The sequence below is a fragment of the Pezoporus occidentalis genome, unplaced genomic scaffold, assembly GCF_034315485.1.
Source record: "Pezoporus occidentalis ecotype Australia unplaced genomic scaffold, CSIRO_AGI_Poc_V1 ctg145, whole genome shotgun sequence".
Classification (NCBI taxonomy): Eukaryota; Metazoa; Chordata; class Aves; order Psittaciformes; family Psittacidae; genus Pezoporus; species Pezoporus occidentalis.
The window spans coordinates 1,385,621-1,401,102 of record NW_026913263.1 but is presented as its reverse complement, the minus strand read 5'-3'; the positions used below and the strand labels follow the sequence as shown (position 1 = coordinate 1,401,102).

The following is a 15,482-nucleotide window of genomic DNA, read 5'->3' as shown; positions in this document are numbered from 1 at the left end:
GGGCTCTGCCGCCCCCTAGCGGCGCGGGGGAGACACGGCGGCCGGCGGGGGGGTCACCGGGCTCTGGGACACAGACGGGGGGGACATCCCCGCCGTCACTTCCAGCACACGATGATGTTGGGGTCGTTCTCCAGGCGCTCATCCAGCTCCTTGTAACTCATGCCTGCGGGGGGAGGCAGCGGAGTGTCAGCGGGGGGCCCAGGAGTGGTGCTGGTTGGGGTCCCCAAACCCCTCCCATTGCAGCAGGGCACAGAACCCACCCCAACCCCATCTCCCGCAGTCGGCACAAAGGGGCGAGGGAGATTCCTGACGGCAGTGCCCAGCCCGGGGGGCTCTGCCTCCCGCCGGCCCCGAGGAGCCCGGCTCCTCACCGGTCTTGCAGCAGATCTCATCGTAGCTGTGGCAGCCCGTGTAGAGCCGCGCCGGGTGGCTCCGCTCGTCCCGGGCCACCTTCACGGGGTATTTCTGGAGCCGTCGGATGAGGCCCTTCATCAAACCAAACTGGATGAGCCTCCTGCGCGTGAGAACAGGCTGGGACCCGCGTGCTGAGGTGTCCAACACCCCCTTCCCTTCTGGTTCCACCATGCCCCACCGTTCCCCACCTACAGACATAGGGATTGGGCACTCCCTCCTCACTCCGCCACCCCTGCTGTCACCACCACCCTATGGGATCAAGCAGGAGGGCGCTGGGACCAACCTCTCGTCCACCCTCTGGAGCTGCAGGGTATAGCGGGAGATGAGGTCTCGCACCGTCGTGCCAGGGCTCAGCCCGCAGTACAGCTGGAACACATCCCTGAGGCTGGCGCGCTTGTGCCCTGCAGGGACAAGTCACCAGTCAGCTGCCCTCTCCTCCTGCCTCTGCCAGCAGCCTAGCGCGGGGACGCTGTACCTTGCTTGGTGACATAGGACAGACACTCCTCCTGCAGACACTTGTCATCCACTAAATCCTGGACCTTTGGTGTGGTGCAGTAGACATTGGAGTACTGGAAGGTGAGGGAAGCAGCTCTGCTTAGCCATGGCTCCAACAGAGACAGACCCGCCCCACTCCCAATCCCGCTGTCCCCCTGTGTGGCCACCCTGATGGGGCAGCCGCTGCCTGAATCGCACTCATGGCCCCACACTCCGTGGCCCGACCCACCTGGAGGATGGAGACGAGTGTGACAACCCCGTAATACCTGCAGACAGACAGGGAAGCGTGAGACCCCCTCTGCCAGCACCCACCACCTCCCTCCTGCCCGCTGGCCAGGCCCTTCCATGCACTCACAGCAGGTTTTGCACTGCGATGCGCACCAAGTTCAGCTCCACGTCAGCTTCTGCAGAAATCTTCTGGACGTGCCGAAAGCCATCGATGTAGGGCAGGATCTAGGAGGGGAGGAAGCAAGAGCTAAGAGGAGAGAGAGCAGAGGCCCAAGGCATCACATTGAAGCCCAAGACACTCCCCTGTGTGCACTTGGACAGGTCAGTTCCATCCCCAGCAGCATTTTATCCTTGTTGGGGAAACTGCTTGCTCAAAGCACCGGGACAAGGGGAGCACCAAACCATGCTTATTAATGTGGTGATCTGCAGGACAGCCCGACACCCCTCTGCCCTGGGCAGGCTGGAAACAGATCCTGTTCAAAGCATGCTGCCCCTGGTCAAGCACACAGACCTGCTGCGTGGTGAGATCCCACTGGGAGTTGAAGAAGTCGTCCTTGTCTTGGGTGAAGACGGGGACATCGTACTCCTGCACAATGGGGGGGTCCGGGCGCTGCTCGATCACCTTCAGGTGGATGGTGTTGGACTCATCTGGTTGGGGAAAGGGGAGTGCTCAGTCCCCACAGAAACCTCTGCTCCCTTGGGAGCTCACAACTGTCAGCCCCAGGCACCACCCGGCTGCTCAGAAGTGTCTGCAGCCATCACCCCATCCCTCCCACCCCTTTGAGCCAGCCAGGGCAAGGCTGGATCCAAGCACAGGAAGAGCGGATCCAGGCAGGGAAAGGCCCAGCTGCCTCCCTGCCCCACTCATGCCCGGGCTGGGAGGGCTTCCATACCTATGGGCAGGGTGCACTTTCCTTTGGCATTCAGCTCCTCCAGCAGGATGGTCATGATGGGAACCAGCTTCTGCTTACTCTCCTCATTGGAGATGAAACCACTTTCCAGCTATAAAGATAGCAGAAAATCAAGTCAGCTCCGCCCCACAGGACAGGAACCAAGATGTGGGGTTCCGCACATATTGGTTCCTGTCCTCCCTTCAACTTCAAGTGATGTGTGGGTAAAACCAGCGTGATCCACCTGGCCCAGTGACACCCAACATGCACCAGGCCACTGGTGGCTCTGTGGGTCACATTGTGAGGCAGCCAGCCTCTGCTCACACTGGCTCAGGACTCACCTCCAGGGTGGTCAGGTAGCCAGCCAGCTTCTTCACTATGGGCTCCAGCGCACAGGCCTTGGCTCTGGCATCGCACACGAAGCCCAGGTTGAAGAGCAGAGCGTTTCGGCTGTACTTCTTGTGCTCAATACACACGGGGCAACCGATCAGCTTCTTCTCCATGGCTGTCCTGCAGGATGACAAGTATAACCTCCACCTATGCCCTCCGAGCAGCCTGAGCACCACACAAGGATAGTTCTGGAAGCGGGGGCTTCTCTGCTCTACATTTAAAACGATGTCTAATCCTCAGATGGCCAGAATGCAGAACACACGCAATGAAGAAGGGGTTAAGAGAGTCCAGCACCAGGGAATAAAGTCTCCATTTAACACCAGCACTGCCCTCAAGACTCGTTCGCCCTTCTTGGAGTTGGCGCTGACAGAACCGTGCGCAGCCCCGGGTACCCCAAACCTCCCGCACGGGTTATCCCGGGCACCAAATGAACGCGGGGACCCCATGGACAGAGCCGGAGCTGGCGCTGCGCATCCCGCGGCACTCACACGGTGATCAGCTTGTTCTGCAGCTCGGGCTTCGTGATGACGTACACCTGGATGGTGTCGAACAGCTCCCGAGAGATGAAGTCCTCCGGTACCTGCAGCGGCACAGGCGGATCAACCTCAGCCCCGCTCCCGGTCTCATCCCCGGCCCGCGGTGCAACGCTGCCGGGCGCCGGCCGCCCATGGCCGGGGTGCCCTCACCTGGTAGGTGATCTTGGGTCCCAGCGTGGGGTGGAACTCGCTGAAGAACACGCACTCGATCCTGCCGCCCATGGCGCACCGACGGCGGGACGGGACGGGACGGGAAGGGCCGCCCCGCTGCGGCACGGACGGCGGAGCGCGCACCGGCCCCCGCCGGCCACCGTAGCGTGTATGCCGGGTGCCGCGCCGTCACACGGCCGCGCCGGTGTGGGCGGGCTCTCCCCTGAGTGACAGCACCTACCACCAATCAGCGCCGCCCGCCAGCAGACGGACAGCTCCCCTCACCCAATCGCGGCGTGAGGCGCTGCGCACCCTGCCCGGCGGCGGCGGCAGTTCCCCCCCCCCGGCCGCCATGGCCCTGACGGCCGAGACCGAGTCCCGGCTGTACCGGTCCCTGCGCGCCGCCGCCGGCGCCGCCGCTCACCTCGTGGCGCTGGGCTTCCCCACCGGCGTGGCCGTGCTGGCGCGGCCCGGATCCAGTGAGTGCGGGGCGGGCGCGGGGCCGGGCGGGGCTGGCGGGCCGCGCCTCTCCTCAGCTCATCAGCCCTTCCCTTGCAGGCCTCTTCTCCTGGCACCCGCTGCTCATGGCCCTCGCGGTAAGTCCCGCCGCACGGTTACCGGCCCCGCCGCTCCCCGGCCACGGGCACAGCGCCCGGCCCGGAGGACGAGCCCGTGTCTGCCTTCGCGGGTGGTGGGAGGCGGAGCCCCGGCAGACGCCAACCCCTTGCCCTCTGTCTCCCAGTTCTCGTTCCTGATGACCGAAGCGTTGCTGATGTTCTCCCCGGAGACCTCGGTGCTCCGCTCCTTCTCCCGCAAAGTCAAAGTGCGGGCGCACTGGGCCCTGCAGCTGCTCGCCCTCGTCTGTGCGCTCCTGGGGCTGGGCATCATCACCTACAACAAGCACCTGAACGGCAAGGCGCACTTCGTGACCTGGCACGGGCTGACGGGGCTGCTGACCGTGCTGTACGCTGGCGGGCAGTGCGCTGGGGGCGTGCTCCTGCTCTACCCCAAGCTCATGAAGAACTGGACGCTGGCCAAGCTCAAGCTCTACCATGCGACCTCGGGGCTGGTGGGCTACCTGCTGGGCTGTGCCAGCCTCATGCTGGGCATGTGCTCCCTGTGGTTCACCACCTCGGTGACCAGCGTCTCCTGGTACCTTGCCATGCTGTGTCCCCTTCTCACCAGCCTGGTTATCATGAACCAGGTGAGCAACGCTTACCTGTACCGCAAGCGGAGCCAGCACTGAGGGCCTGACACAGAGCTGAACTTCCCCTGCGTGAGCCAGCAAGGTGAGGGCTCCCCCTCGCACCCCCCACGGGGGTCCCCTGCTCTCATAGGGTCTCCTCAGAACTCGATTTCTGCCTACTCGTCTCTTGTCCTGGATCGCCCGTAGTGTCTTGTCCCCAGGGAGCAGCTACAACGTGCGTGACGCCGAGCAGGCAGAAGCTGCCCTCCTCATGTCTGCCTTGGTGGGGATGTTTCCCAACACAAATGAAGCTGCTGGTCCCCATGGCAGCTTGGTGCTCACTGCTGGGAACTGTAGGGTTCACTCAGGATTCGTGCTCCTTTTCACTTCCCACCCAGGGCTGCTTTGGAGCAGGCAGGACACGAGCCATTGTGTCCTGGTGAGGAGGGCAGGGAGTCCCTGCTCATGCAGGTGGCTGCGATGGTACCACACTGCCTCCTGCCATGGAGGCAGCTTGGCTAGTAAAAGCACAGGTACAGTTGTGGCTTCAGCCACAGGAGGGCTGAAGCAGAGTGGCAGCACCCATGCCAGCTGCGATGGACAGCAGCATGTCCAACCCCACAGCACAGCCCCATGCAGGAACCTGGGAGCTCCCCAGGACTGGTGCAGTAAGCCCAGCCTGGCAACCACAGATCCACGCACAAATCCTTCCTGCAGGCTGGGAAAGCAAAGCTTCAGCGTCAGGAAGGGGATCATTTTATAAAGCAAATTCCCAGGCCGGGCTGCAAAGCAGCAGGATGCAAAGGAGCAGGTTTGTCCCTCTGAGGGGCACAGGGAGCAGTGGGAGCATGGGGGAGCAGGGCTCAGCACAGACCTGGGGACAAGCCCTGGAGCCAGCCTACAAAACAGCCCCCAGGAAGGCAGAAACGAACATCCTCCCCTTGCCAGCACAGCAGCCTGCCTTCAGCCCACCCGACATTGGGGATCCTTCTGCTCCTCAGCACGTACCCTGCTCCTAGCAGGGCTGGAGAGCTGGGAGCAGCGCCCAGGCTGGAACATTCCTCTGTATCCAGAGCTTTTATTCAATAAAGATTTCAGGCAGCTACAGTGCAATAAGCCCTCTTTACTGCTGGGGGGGAGGGCGTGTGTGTGTAATTCTGGGTGCAGGCAGACATCCCCCCCCCCCCCCACCTCTCACCTCCTGCTTGCAAAGGGTCTTTCCCAACCTGCTGGGAGCCTCTGGGAAGAAACCCCCTCCTGAGGCTCCTGCAGGGAGCCCGCAGGGGCTGCTTTGTGTCTGCCCCGTGCCCTGCCCGCGCTCTGCTGCAGGAGCCGGCTCTTTGAAAGAACTCTTTATTGAAACCAAAACGTCTGTGGTTTTCCCGGTTGACAAAACCTCGTGTGGTCCTTTAAAAAAATAATCACACGCTGTCAACCCGTGCCCCAGGCTGGGGAGCGCCCGGGGCTGCAGGAGCTGTGAGGAGGCTGTCCTAGGGAAAGATCCTCTCCAGCCAGAGAAAAGAACAAAAAAAGCCCATCAACACAGAGGAAGGGAAAGAGAAGGGGGAGCCCATATTCTACCTGCAGGACAGAAAACCTGCTGCTGAGGAAGCAGCAAGAGCCCCACTGTAAAAATTAAGCCCAGTTTCTAGTGTAATCTGACAAACGGATTAACCAGAGAGCAGCCGAGGGCACCGGCTCCTCGCGGGGCTTTGCGGGTGACAGAAGGAGGAAGAGAGAACCCCACCGTGAGGGGCTGGGTGTCTCCTCCTGCCCCGTAGCCTGTCCCCCGCCTGGCAAACCACTGACCTCCTGCCAGGGCCGGAGGAGGCTCCCCACAGGAAAGGGATTGAGAAGAGGAACCCACCAGCCTTCCCGTTCCCTCGGGTGGGACAAAACTACCTTCGCAACGGAGGAAGTAAGTGTGGAGCGCTCTGGCCAACCCCGGGCGCGGAGGAGAAGCAAGGAATCACTGCCGACTTTGCTCCTGCATGGGTAAGCAGTGGCCTGGGGCAGGGATCAGCACCATGTCCCCTCCCAGAGCAGCCCCCGCTGCCGGTGCTGATGTCCACGGGCTGCCCTGCGCCGAGGAGAGCGGCGCGAGGATCCCGTCCTTGTGGTGGCGGCAGCGTCGTCGTCCTGCGTGCCCGGTGCTGGCCGCGAGCAGCAGCGAAGCATTGGAATGAGGTAGCCCCCTGCCTCTGCCGCGGGAGGAGTCCCCGCGCCCACCGAGCATCCCGGCGGTGGCGGGCGTGACGGGGGTCAGCAGCTCTCCAACAGAGACCGGCCGGGAAGGGGGCAGCGTGTCAGCCGGTCACAGCTGTGACGGGGCATCCTGGAAGGTGATGAGGTTGGACTCCTGGCTGGAGGCCTTCCCGGCTGCGCTGGGGTCGGGCAGCAGTGGGCTCTCAGCCTTGACTGTCACTTCCTCCTCGTCATCCTCCATGCTAGGCCAGGCTGACTGGTCCTCCACACGCTTCAGCCGCTCGTTCAGGGCCTTCAGGGCCAGCTGCCTGCGGGGCAAGGGCAGACAGGTAGGTTATCTTGGGTCAGGCGGGCACGGCAGGGTTAACAGCTTTGCTTCTGGCCTTGGCTCCTTCCCAGCAGGGGAGCAGGGGATTCAGCAGCACTGGAGGTGACCCAGTGCACCTGGGACTGCCCCACAGAAACGCTCTCAGACTACACATGCAGGGTTTTCATGCCACGTGGAGCGCTCGGAAGCTGTCTGATGGCACACAGCCGCTCGGGAACAGGGGAATAACAGAGCTGGGGACAGCCGAGTGCCAATGCTTGGTCTAAACCTTCCTGCTGGGAGCCGGGAGGCCAGTGCTGGATGTGTGGGAGGGCCGGGGCATGGGACTGACTCACACCTCTTCCTGTACCAGGATGAACGGCTGCAGGGCTGCCACAAGCAGGGGGCCATCACCTCCCATCCCTTTTCCTCCTGCAGGGACCCCAAACCCCACCTGCCCCTTTACCACGATCTCCCTGCCCCTCTCCTGCACTTCCACCACCGCTCCAGTTGTGGAAGAGCAGGACAATGTCCCACCACACCCTGAAAGGCTCCCCACCGCCTCCATAGCACGGAGGGCGGTCCTCCTGGAGAAGGTCCCCCTTAGCACCCCGCACCCAAACCTTCCCACTCCTCCTCATTTAGACCTTAAACCTGACCCTCCCTGCCCATAAACACGATCCCCAGGGAAGCAGGGCAAGTGATACCTTCTCCTCTCGGCGTCCTGGGGGTCTGTCCCTGGCAGGCTGATGGTGATGGACGACGGGGCACCCACATCGTAGCGTTTGACTGTCTTGCGGCAGACCTTCACCTTCACCAGGATGCTGTGAACCAGGTTGGCCACCAGACCCACCACGGGCTGCACGATCTCGGGGAAGAAAGTGGCGAAGGCGAAGTGGTCGGACATGTCCCCGCGGCCTCTACTGTGCCGCTGGTAGAAGCGGAGATAGACCCAGCTGGAGAGGAGCCCGAAGCCGTACGAGGCCAGTACATTGCTCTCGACGAGCGCAGCGAGCCGCAGCAGAGCCAGGAGAAGGAGCAGGAGCATGGGGACAGCCTTCATCCTGACCTGGGGCACCTTCAGCACGGTGCTGTCCCCCATCGTCTGCTTGAGGGCCACCAAGACTCCCCCCAGGAAGCCCAGCCCGCCGTGGATGCGGACGGCGAACAGGTAGGCGAGGTGGAAGGAGGCCACGTAGGTGAGGAAGTAGGCGAGCGCCGCCAGGAGCCCCACCGACACGTTCACCACCGCGAAGAAGACGAGCAGCTCCAGGGCGCCCCAGAGGGGCTCCAGCAGGCGCCCGGCCGCCCCCAGCGTGGCCAGGCTGGCCGCCAGGCCCCAGGCGCGCTGCTCCACCAGCCCGTGCGTCAGCAGCGTCCACACCCAGAAGTTGGGGGGCAGGAGGTAGCCGGGGGTCACCCCCAGCCCGTAGGCCGTGTCCACGCCGAAGGACAGCAGGTACAGCAGGAGCGCGGCGCCGCTCAGCGACTTCACCACCACGCTGGTGCCGGCCAGAGCCGCCAGGAAGTGCTGCCGGGCCACCGGCAGGTACCGCCGCATCTTCGGGCCCCAGCGGCGGAGCGGAGCGGAGCGGGGCTGGGCTGGGCTGCCCCGCGGGGGCTGCAGCGCCCGGCCTCCCCCCCGCCGGGCCCCGCTCAGCCCCGGGCCGGGCCCTGCCGCCGCCGCCGCCGCCTCAGGCCGCGCCGGAGCCCGCTGCTGGGCTAGGCCGGGCGCGGGCAAACAGCGGCGCTGCGCATGCGCGGGGTGGGGAAGGGGAAGCGCTGCGGAAGAGGAAGGGCCGGGGAGGTCGCGGGGCATGATGGGACATGTAGTGCGGGACCGTGGCGGGGAGACGGGCACGGGGGGGACACAGGGATACGGGGGGGATACAGGGACATGGAGGGGACACAGGGACACGGGGGGCACACGGACACGGGGGGGACACACGGGCACGGGGGCCACACGGACACGGGGGGGACACACGGGCATGGGGCCACACGGGCACGGGGGGCACACGGACACGGGGGGGACACACGGGCATGGGGACACACGGGCACGGGGGGCACACGGACATGGGGGGGACACACGGGCATGGGGACACACGGACATGGGACACAGGGACACGGGGGGGACACAGGGACATGGGGGGGACACAGGGACACGGGGAGGACACACGGACATGGGGACACACGGACACGGGGGGCACACAGGGCAGACACGGGCATGGAGTACAGGGACTCAAAGCGGGCACAGACGAAGCAGAAGGATGGGGGCACACAGTGATGGGGTTGTGGACATGGGGTCACAAACCTAGGGTAGCGGTGGACACTGACATGGGTGGGCTGCGAACGGCGGGGGGGGGGGGGGGAGCACTTGGGGACACTGACACAGGATGGATGTGGGGGCACAGGGATGCGGGGAAGGAACCACACAGCGCTGAGGGAGCCGGGGGTGCTGCACCCTGGGCAGTGTGTGAGCCCGCAGCCCTGCCTGCACCCTGCCCGTGTCCTGGCCTCGAGGTGCAGGCAGGCTTGAGGCATCAGCACCCCCATGTCCTGCCTGTCCCGTCCCCCCCCGCCCCGTGCCCGTGTACCCGGGCAATGACGCAGCCACCGCCTGTGAAGTGAAAATATGAACATTATTTAATAACGGAGTCTCTGTAATAAACCATTTGAAAATATTTTACAAGGAGTCACACGCACGATATTTTACAAATCGTCTTTTTTTTTTTTTTTTGTTGGGTTTTTGAAGTTTTCCAACTCTTCTGTACAAAAAAAAAAAAAAAAACCAAACAAAAAAAAAAAACAAACAACCCCAAAAACCCCCAAAGAAATTAAAAATAAATGAAAGAAAATCAATTAAAAGCCCAATGCTTTTGAATGAGCAGAGAGAAGCTTCCAGGTGGGGAACGGGGCAGGATGCGACCCTGGGGGGACCGGGGCCACGCTGCCCCTTTGTCTCATTGGTTTTTAACTTAAAATAGACTATATATGTATATATTTATAGGTATGTATAGTGGTGGTTTCTGGCAGAGCACCTAACTAGACTACAGAAGTACACACACTCCCGGTAACACAGAGCCATCTGTTCAAACACGGTTCCCAGAGACAGTAACCAAACACACACTGAAAAAGCTACAAGCAGAATGACCATTAATTAACCCCAGCACTAATTAGCGCCTGGCACCCTCCCCAGCCCCCCCTGGGGTGGCCGCGCCGAGGGGGCTCCCCTGGCCTGGTTGATGGGTTGGCTCTGAGCAGGTGCCCCGGGGGGTGAGGGGCCCCGGGGCTGCTTGCAGGGGCCCCTGGCACTGCTGGGAGCAGCAGGGGGCAATGGGTGGTGGGTACGGGCCCCCATGCGCTGCAGCACCCAAGGGTGTCACGGCTGGGCACCCTGCACCGGCCCCACAGTACCTCTCCTGTCTGGGGTGCCATAAGATGCTATGGGTGCCGTGGGGTGCCATGGCTGAGCAGCTGCTCCATCTGCCTCTTTGGCACCCAGCATTTTGGCTGGGGCACAACACCCTCACCCGAGTGCCCCGCTGTGAGCCCCAGCACCCCGGGACACCCCCAATGCTGGGTGCCCCCAGCCAGGACCGTAGCAGCACCCAGGGAGCTGTCCCGCTCTGGTGCCCCAAGGGATGGGTAGGGGGGGCCTGGCATGTCCCTTCTGGGGACATGTGGCACCTCCTGCTCCACTTCTCACCATGGGGCACATGGTGCAACCTGCTTGGGGACACATGGCACGTCCCCCTCGGGCACAAGTGCCACGCTCCCCTGGGCACTGTGGTTTCTTTGGCAGGGGGGCTGCGCAGGGCTGGGCGGGCAGGGTTTCACAGTGATCTGCAGAACGGAAAAGAAACAAAATACACTTCTTTTTCCTCTCCTTTTCACCCCAAAAGCTGTGCCCAAGAACACACGAGCGCAGCTGAGCCCGGGGCAGGCTGCCCTGGCACAGGAGATGCCCGCTGCCCGCCCATTCCATCCCTGCCCGCATCCGGCCCGAGCCCGCAGGGATGCTGGAGCCCCCAGCTGCCCTGTGCGCCCTGGGGGGCTGGTACCCGCTGGAACAAATAATACTGACCCGCACAGTCAAGTCCTTTTCTCTTTTTTTTTTTTGTTTTCTTTTTTTTTTTTTTTTTTTTTCTTCCCTTTTTTCCTCTTTTTTTCTTGTGTTTTCCCACGTGTCCTCACTGCTGACAGCAAACACCGCCGGTCTCCAGGCGAAAAAAATGTCGGAAACTCGATGTAGAAAGATCTGCTTTAAAATCTTCAGGCTAAAAAAATAGGCGAGGTGGATGGGGGGCGTGGGCACCGCCGCCGCGTTCCGAGTCCGAGCGGCCGGGAGGGCAGGGCGCCGAGGCACCGACTCCGTCCCCGCTCTGCCGGGGGGCCCCTGCCCGCACCCCGGCTCTTCTTTGGCTGCGGCCGGCGGGGAGCGCCGGGGCGGCACCGCGAGGTACCCGAGGCGGTGGAGGGGACGTTGCTCCCGCTCCGCCGGGCCGGGAAAGGGGATGGAGATGGAGCTTGAAACGAAAGAGAGCTGGCGGAGATGGGGGGCCGGGGGGCTAAAGGCAGGCGGCCGGGGGCAGCGGATGCCGGCTGGCGCTGGAGTAGAGGAGCAGCAGCTGCAGGGAGAGCAGGACCCCTAGGGAGGGGGCGAAGGAAGCCCCTCGGCCGCAGTCTGAGGTATCTTCCTGGATGGGGGGGCAAAGGGAGAGGGGCCGTGGGGCATCCCCAGCGGTGCCTCGGCACCCCAGGGCACCCTCTGCATCCCTGCTGTACCTCCTGCCGCAGGACCCCGCGGCACTGCCCCCCCCCCCGGGAACACCCCATGGTGCTGCTCTCCCCTGGTACTCCCATGGCTCTGTTCCCCCCAGGAGGGTACCCCATGGCATTGCTCTGCTAGGGACCTCCCATAGCTCTCATCTCCCCAGGGGGCAACCCAAAGCTCCTGACCCTTCCTCCCATCCCCCCCCCCCCCCAGGATCTGAACCCCCATTAGGGGGTCCCTCCACAGCACCACATCCCTGGGATCCCCCCATGGCTCTGTTCCTCCCCACCCCAGGGGGCACCCACTGCCCCCATCCCTCCCAAGCCCCCCCCAGCTCTGCGCCCCCCTGCACCCCACGTACTGTTGCATTGTAGTCGAAGCAGATGTGGGGGCCTTTCCGGTAGCGGGGCCTGTCCACCAGCTCACACTGGTTTGGGTCCCTCGGGGGCGCTTTGCAGGTCAAGGAAACCACCAGCGACAGGGCAGTGGGAGCCCGTGGGGCGCCCCATGGCCATCCCCTTACCCTATGGCCACAGGCTGGCTCCTTCCACCCCTGCCAGACCTCACAGCTCCTGGCCTCCCTGCCCTGCCCCACAGACCCTGCCTGTCCCCCCACTGCTCTGCCACCATGTCCCGGTGGAACACAGCTGGGACAACAAAGGATACCTCTTACCTCCGCCTGCAGCAGCTTGATGGACTCACACTGGCTGCAGAGGGGCTTGTCGGCCACCACGAAGAGCAGGTTGGTGTTGGCCAGCCTCTGCGCGTGGAAGAGCCTGGGGGTGCGACAGCAGCAGGGACCCCACTGACCCTGTGCCCTGATCCCCCCCAGCCCACGGTGCCAGCTCTGCTGGCGAGTGGCTCTAGGGAGGGTGTCCCCATCCCCAGTCTAAGCCCCATCCTCATCCCCATTCCCAACCTCACCTCCATTCCCAACCCTAACCTCATCCCCATCCCCAATGTCATCCCAACCTCCAGCCTCATCTCCAATCTCACCCCTGTCCTCATCCCCATCCCCAACCTTATCACCATTCCCAACCTCATCCCTGTCCTCATCCCTAGCCCCATTCTCCACTCTCTCCCAGTCCCCATGCCAAGGGGCTGCCCAGAAAACCAGCACAGATGGGTTTTCAGAGCTCAGTCCTGCTTGGAGGGGCCTTAGGGATGTCATCATCATCCCACAGCCCATGGGGACACTACCATTGCTCTCTGTCCTCCCTGTTTGGATACCACAGCACCCCCCCCCAGCCCCCCCAGTTGCTACACAGCATCTCCCATTGTCCCCATGCAGGTGGCTGCCCAGGGGTCCTGGCAAAGGCAGCCTGGGGATGTCCCTAACCCTTCTCAGGTGATGGGACAATGGTGACGGACCCACCTGGAGCAGTTGCCGCAGTCAATGATGGCGTTGTAGGTGGCATTGACGGTGCTGAAGTAGTACTGGGTCTGCTTCATGATGCAGCTTGTCTCCCTGGCCTCCATGCTGTCTCCCGCCACCTCCTCTGCGCCAGCACAGCGCCGTGGGCCACGGGCCACGGAACCCCCACCACAGACCCCAACCACATCCCCTGCCCACCCGAGCCCACGGCTCCCCAGGGACTCACCCGTCTGGAACCAGCTGCTGTAGGTGAGGCCGTACAGGAACTGCTGGAACAGGGACCTGCGGAAGGACAGCGCAGCCGCATCAGCTGGCCCGGCCCCAGGATGCGCCGGTGCCACCCCACAGTGGAGGGGACGCAGCAGGACTCACCAGGCTGCAGCCGAGGTCCACCAGGCGAGGCTCAGGAGATCAGCCACGGTGGGCTGCGGGCAGAACCATGCAATCAGCCAGGTTGGAAAAGACCTTTAAGCTCATCCAGTCCAACCCCTTACCCCACCACTAACCCATGGCACTGAGGGCCTCGTCTCCACAGTGTAGGGACCGTGGCTGCAGCCCTGCCCTGGGCAGCCTCTTCCAATGCCTGAGCACCCTTTCAGTAAAGAAATTATCCCTAATATCCAATTTAAACCTCCCTGGCGCAGCTTGGGGCCGTTCCCTGTTGTCCTATCTCACTACATGCGGGCAGAGCCCAGCACCCTCCTGGCTCCATCCTCCTGTCAGGCAGTTGTAGGGAGTGGTAAGGTCTTCTCTTCTCCAGACTGAACAGTTCCTCATCAGGCTTGTTTGAGAGGGGGGCAGTGAGCCAGCCAGTGATCCCACATGGGGTGATGGGAAAACACTCATGGGTCCCCAGGCTCTTGGACCACCGGGAAGCCACCATCCCCATGGGTGCTCACCACAAAGACGCCCCGGGGCGCAGCGCCCGTGTTGCTCTGGGCCTCTGGAGCACAGACGGACTGGAAGTCATAGGACTCTTTGCGGGCGTAGAAGGAGTTGTTATAGAGAGCAGACATCAGGTTGGCATCCACCTCGCTGAAGAACTTGCCCACCTGGGATGAGGACACTGAGTTTGCACCCAAACCACGGGCGCACCTCGCCATGGGTCTCCCCTGGTGGGCACTCAAGTGGGGCTTTGTCATAGCACCCGTGATGTTAGCTGAAAGGTATCAGCTCCCCGCTGCCATCCCATGCCCAGGAGAGCTGCTCTGTGGGCACTGCTCACCTGGTACCAGTGGTCCTCCTGGTTGGAGAGCACCAGGAAGCCCCCATCGTCGATGAGGACACAGATGAGGTCCTGGGGAAGGAGGGCAGCGTCACCCAAACCTGGCCATGCCCAGGGCAAAGCAGGACAGGCAGGGCAGGGGGTGACGGGCAGGCAGGCAGGAGGGCAGTGCTGTGTCCCCAAGCCTGGGGGCTGCTCAGGAGCATCTTGGTACCAGGAGCACCCACACTGGGTGCAGGGAGCGGGTATCATCACCCAAGCGGGCAGGTTCAACATCCACCTTGACAGGGCTCCATGGTCCAGGGTGGATGCACTGCCCCAGACAGCACAGGCAGGGTGGGCAGGGGACAGGGAGCCCTCCCAGCCACCCTCTGCTCCCTGCCTGCTGTCCCCCACTGCCACCACCCTGCCCACCACCCACCTTGTTGTTGGCCTCACAGTCCATCTCGCAGCTGGTCAAGGGGTCGCACTGTCAAGCACAAACAGGGCAGGGGGACAGGTTAGCAGGACTGTCCTGACCCCAGGAGGGGACACATGGGGTGGTGTCCCCAGGGCAGGGTAAAGGTGCCCCCATCAAGTTTAACAGGCAGGGCTGTGCAGGACACACAAGCCCAGCAGTACCACAGGAACCAGCAGTGCTCCCCAGCAAGCACAGCTCCCTCCCTGTCCCTGTCCCTGTCCGTGTCCCCATCCCCACACAGTGCCCCAGGGGACACGTACCCTGCGGGCGCCCAGCTGGTCACGGTCTGTCCGGTTGCTCGCCAGCACTTTGAACTTCTCAGCCCAGGCCTCCAGGTCCAGCTTCACCCCCACCACTGGGGCAGCATGGAGATGGGGTAAGCATGGGGGGGACACACTGATGGGGACCCCCAGCCTGGTGTCGGGGCACCCAGCTCCCTGCCTACCTGCTGGTTTCAGTGTCTTGCCCCCGATGCTGAGCTCCACGGCGGTGCTCACCAGGATCCCGATGGTGTTGTTCTCCAGGTCCAGCTCCCGGTAGCCGGCTGTAGAGGGCAGGGGTGGCTTCAGGGGACATGTGGGGCCAGTAGCAGCCAGTGCCACCCCCTGCTGCCCTGAGCTGGCACCCACCATCCCTGTAGGGCGGCTTGAAGATGTAACCCTTGTTGTCCAGGCTCCTCCGGTAGAAACTGGCATTGAAGGGCTCTGGTTCCTCTTCCCAGTCATCCGCAGCCCTGGGGGAAAGCAGTCACAGCCATGATTGCCCCCCTGCCTCTGGTCCCACCAGAGACGGCCCCACAGCAGCAGACATGTCACAGTTTGGGGATGACCATGCACTCAACCCCCAC

The 15,482-nt window shown here is 63.1% G+C and overlaps 4 protein-coding genes across 9 annotated transcripts in view; 1 reads left to right on the top strand and 3 right to left on the bottom strand.

The window, feature by feature from the left end:
* Positions 1 to 9: 9 nt before the first annotated feature.
* Positions 10 to 3,238, bottom strand: NPRL2 (NPR2 like, GATOR1 complex subunit). Of its 3 annotated transcripts, none has more exons than XM_062610231.1 (11): positions 3,104 to 3,236; positions 2,906 to 2,997; positions 2,369 to 2,537; positions 2,031 to 2,139; positions 1,649 to 1,785; positions 1,265 to 1,362; positions 1,139 to 1,175; positions 890 to 983; positions 698 to 815; positions 372 to 514; positions 10 to 163 (listed from the first exon to the last, which is right to left on the bottom strand). In XM_062610231.1, the coding sequence occupies exons 1-11, from the start codon at positions 3,173 to 3,175 to the stop codon at positions 96 to 98; spliced, it is 1,137 nt and encodes a 378-aa protein (XP_062466215.1). In that variant the 5' UTR covers positions 3,176 to 3,236; the 3' UTR covers positions 10 to 95. The 3 variants fall into 3 exon arrangements, 1 of the variants encoding a protein (XP_062466215.1); XR_009963129.1 differs by having other exon boundaries at positions 34 to 163; positions 372 to 486; positions 3,104 to 3,238; XR_009963130.1 differs by lacking the exon at positions 10 to 163 and having other exon boundaries at positions 370 to 486; positions 603 to 815; positions 3,104 to 3,238.
* A 189-nt stretch (positions 3,239 to 3,427) lies between these two features.
* Positions 3,428 to 5,396, top strand: LOC134159380 (transmembrane reductase CYB561D2). Its single transcript, XM_062610233.1, has 3 exons — positions 3,428 to 3,582; positions 3,662 to 3,699; positions 3,846 to 5,396. Exons 1-3 carry the CDS (start codon positions 3,456 to 3,458, stop codon positions 4,347 to 4,349), a joined length of 669 nt encoding a protein of 222 aa, XP_062466217.1. The 5' UTR covers positions 3,428 to 3,455; the 3' UTR covers positions 4,350 to 5,396.
* A 232-nt stretch (positions 5,397 to 5,628) lies between these two features.
* TMEM115 (transmembrane protein 115) lies at positions 5,629 to 8,505 on the bottom strand. The gene is made up of 2 exons (XM_062610232.1): positions 7,509 to 8,505; positions 5,629 to 6,802 (listed from the first exon to the last, which is right to left on the bottom strand). Exons 1-2 carry the CDS (start codon positions 8,360 to 8,362, stop codon positions 6,604 to 6,606), a joined length of 1,053 nt encoding a protein of 350 aa, XP_062466216.1. The 5' UTR covers positions 8,363 to 8,505; the 3' UTR covers positions 5,629 to 6,603.
* Positions 8,506 to 10,901: 2,396 nt separating this feature from the next.
* Positions 10,902 to 15,482, bottom strand: part of CACNA2D2 (calcium voltage-gated channel auxiliary subunit alpha2delta 2) — a 233,437-nt gene continuing 228,856 nt past the window's right edge. For all 4 annotated transcript variants that reach the window (XM_062610205.1, XM_062610203.1, XM_062610204.1 and 1 more), the window contains 12 exons: positions 15,265 to 15,368; positions 15,081 to 15,179; positions 14,896 to 14,990; positions 14,597 to 14,644; positions 14,176 to 14,247; positions 13,850 to 14,002; positions 13,323 to 13,375; positions 13,177 to 13,232; positions 12,951 to 13,074; positions 12,242 to 12,351; positions 11,937 to 12,025; positions 10,902 to 11,498 (listed from right to left, as the gene is read on the bottom strand). In XM_062610205.1, the coding sequence (XP_062466189.1) occupies positions 11,370 to 11,498; positions 11,937 to 12,025; positions 12,242 to 12,351; positions 12,951 to 13,074; positions 13,177 to 13,232; positions 13,323 to 13,375; positions 13,850 to 14,002; positions 14,176 to 14,247; positions 14,597 to 14,644; positions 14,896 to 14,990; positions 15,081 to 15,179; positions 15,265 to 15,368 (1,132 nt within the window). In that variant the 3' untranslated portion in view covers positions 10,902 to 11,369. The remainder of the gene's footprint in view (positions 11,499 to 11,936; positions 12,026 to 12,241; positions 12,352 to 12,950; positions 13,075 to 13,176; positions 13,233 to 13,322; positions 13,376 to 13,849; positions 14,003 to 14,175; positions 14,248 to 14,596; positions 14,645 to 14,895; positions 14,991 to 15,080; positions 15,180 to 15,264; positions 15,369 to 15,482) is intronic.

Coding starts and splice junctions, on each gene's coding strand:
- LOC134159380 (XM_062610233.1), top strand. CDS start 3,456: ATGGCCCTGACGGCCGAGACCGAGTCCCGGCTGTACCGGTCCCTGCGC. Junction 3,583..3,661: donor GCTGGCGCGGCCCGGATCCA/GTGAGTGCGGGG, acceptor CTTCCCTTGCAG/GCCTCTTCTCCTGGCACCCG. Junction 3,700..3,845: donor CGCTGCTCATGGCCCTCGCG/GTAAGTCCCGCC, acceptor TCTGTCTCCCAG/TTCTCGTTCCTGATGACCGA.
- NPRL2 (XM_062610231.1), bottom strand. CDS start 3,175: ATGGGCGGCAGGATCGAGTGCGTGTTCTTCAGCGAGTTCCACCCCACG. Junction 1,176..1,264: donor ATCGCAGTGCAAAACCTGCT/GTGAGTGCATGG, acceptor GTCTGTCTGCAG/GTATTACGGGGTTGTCACAC. Junction 515..697: donor CTCCAGAGGGTGGACGAGAG/GTTGGTCCCAGC, acceptor TCTCACGCGCAG/GAGGCTCATCCAGTTTGGTT.
- TMEM115 (XM_062610232.1), bottom strand. CDS start 8,362: ATGCGGCGGTACCTGCCGGTGGCCCGGCAGCACTTCCTGGCGGCTCTG. Junction 6,803..7,508: donor CAGGACGCCGAGAGGAGAAG/GTATCACTTGCC, acceptor CTTGCCCCGCAG/GCAGCTGGCCCTGAAGGCCC.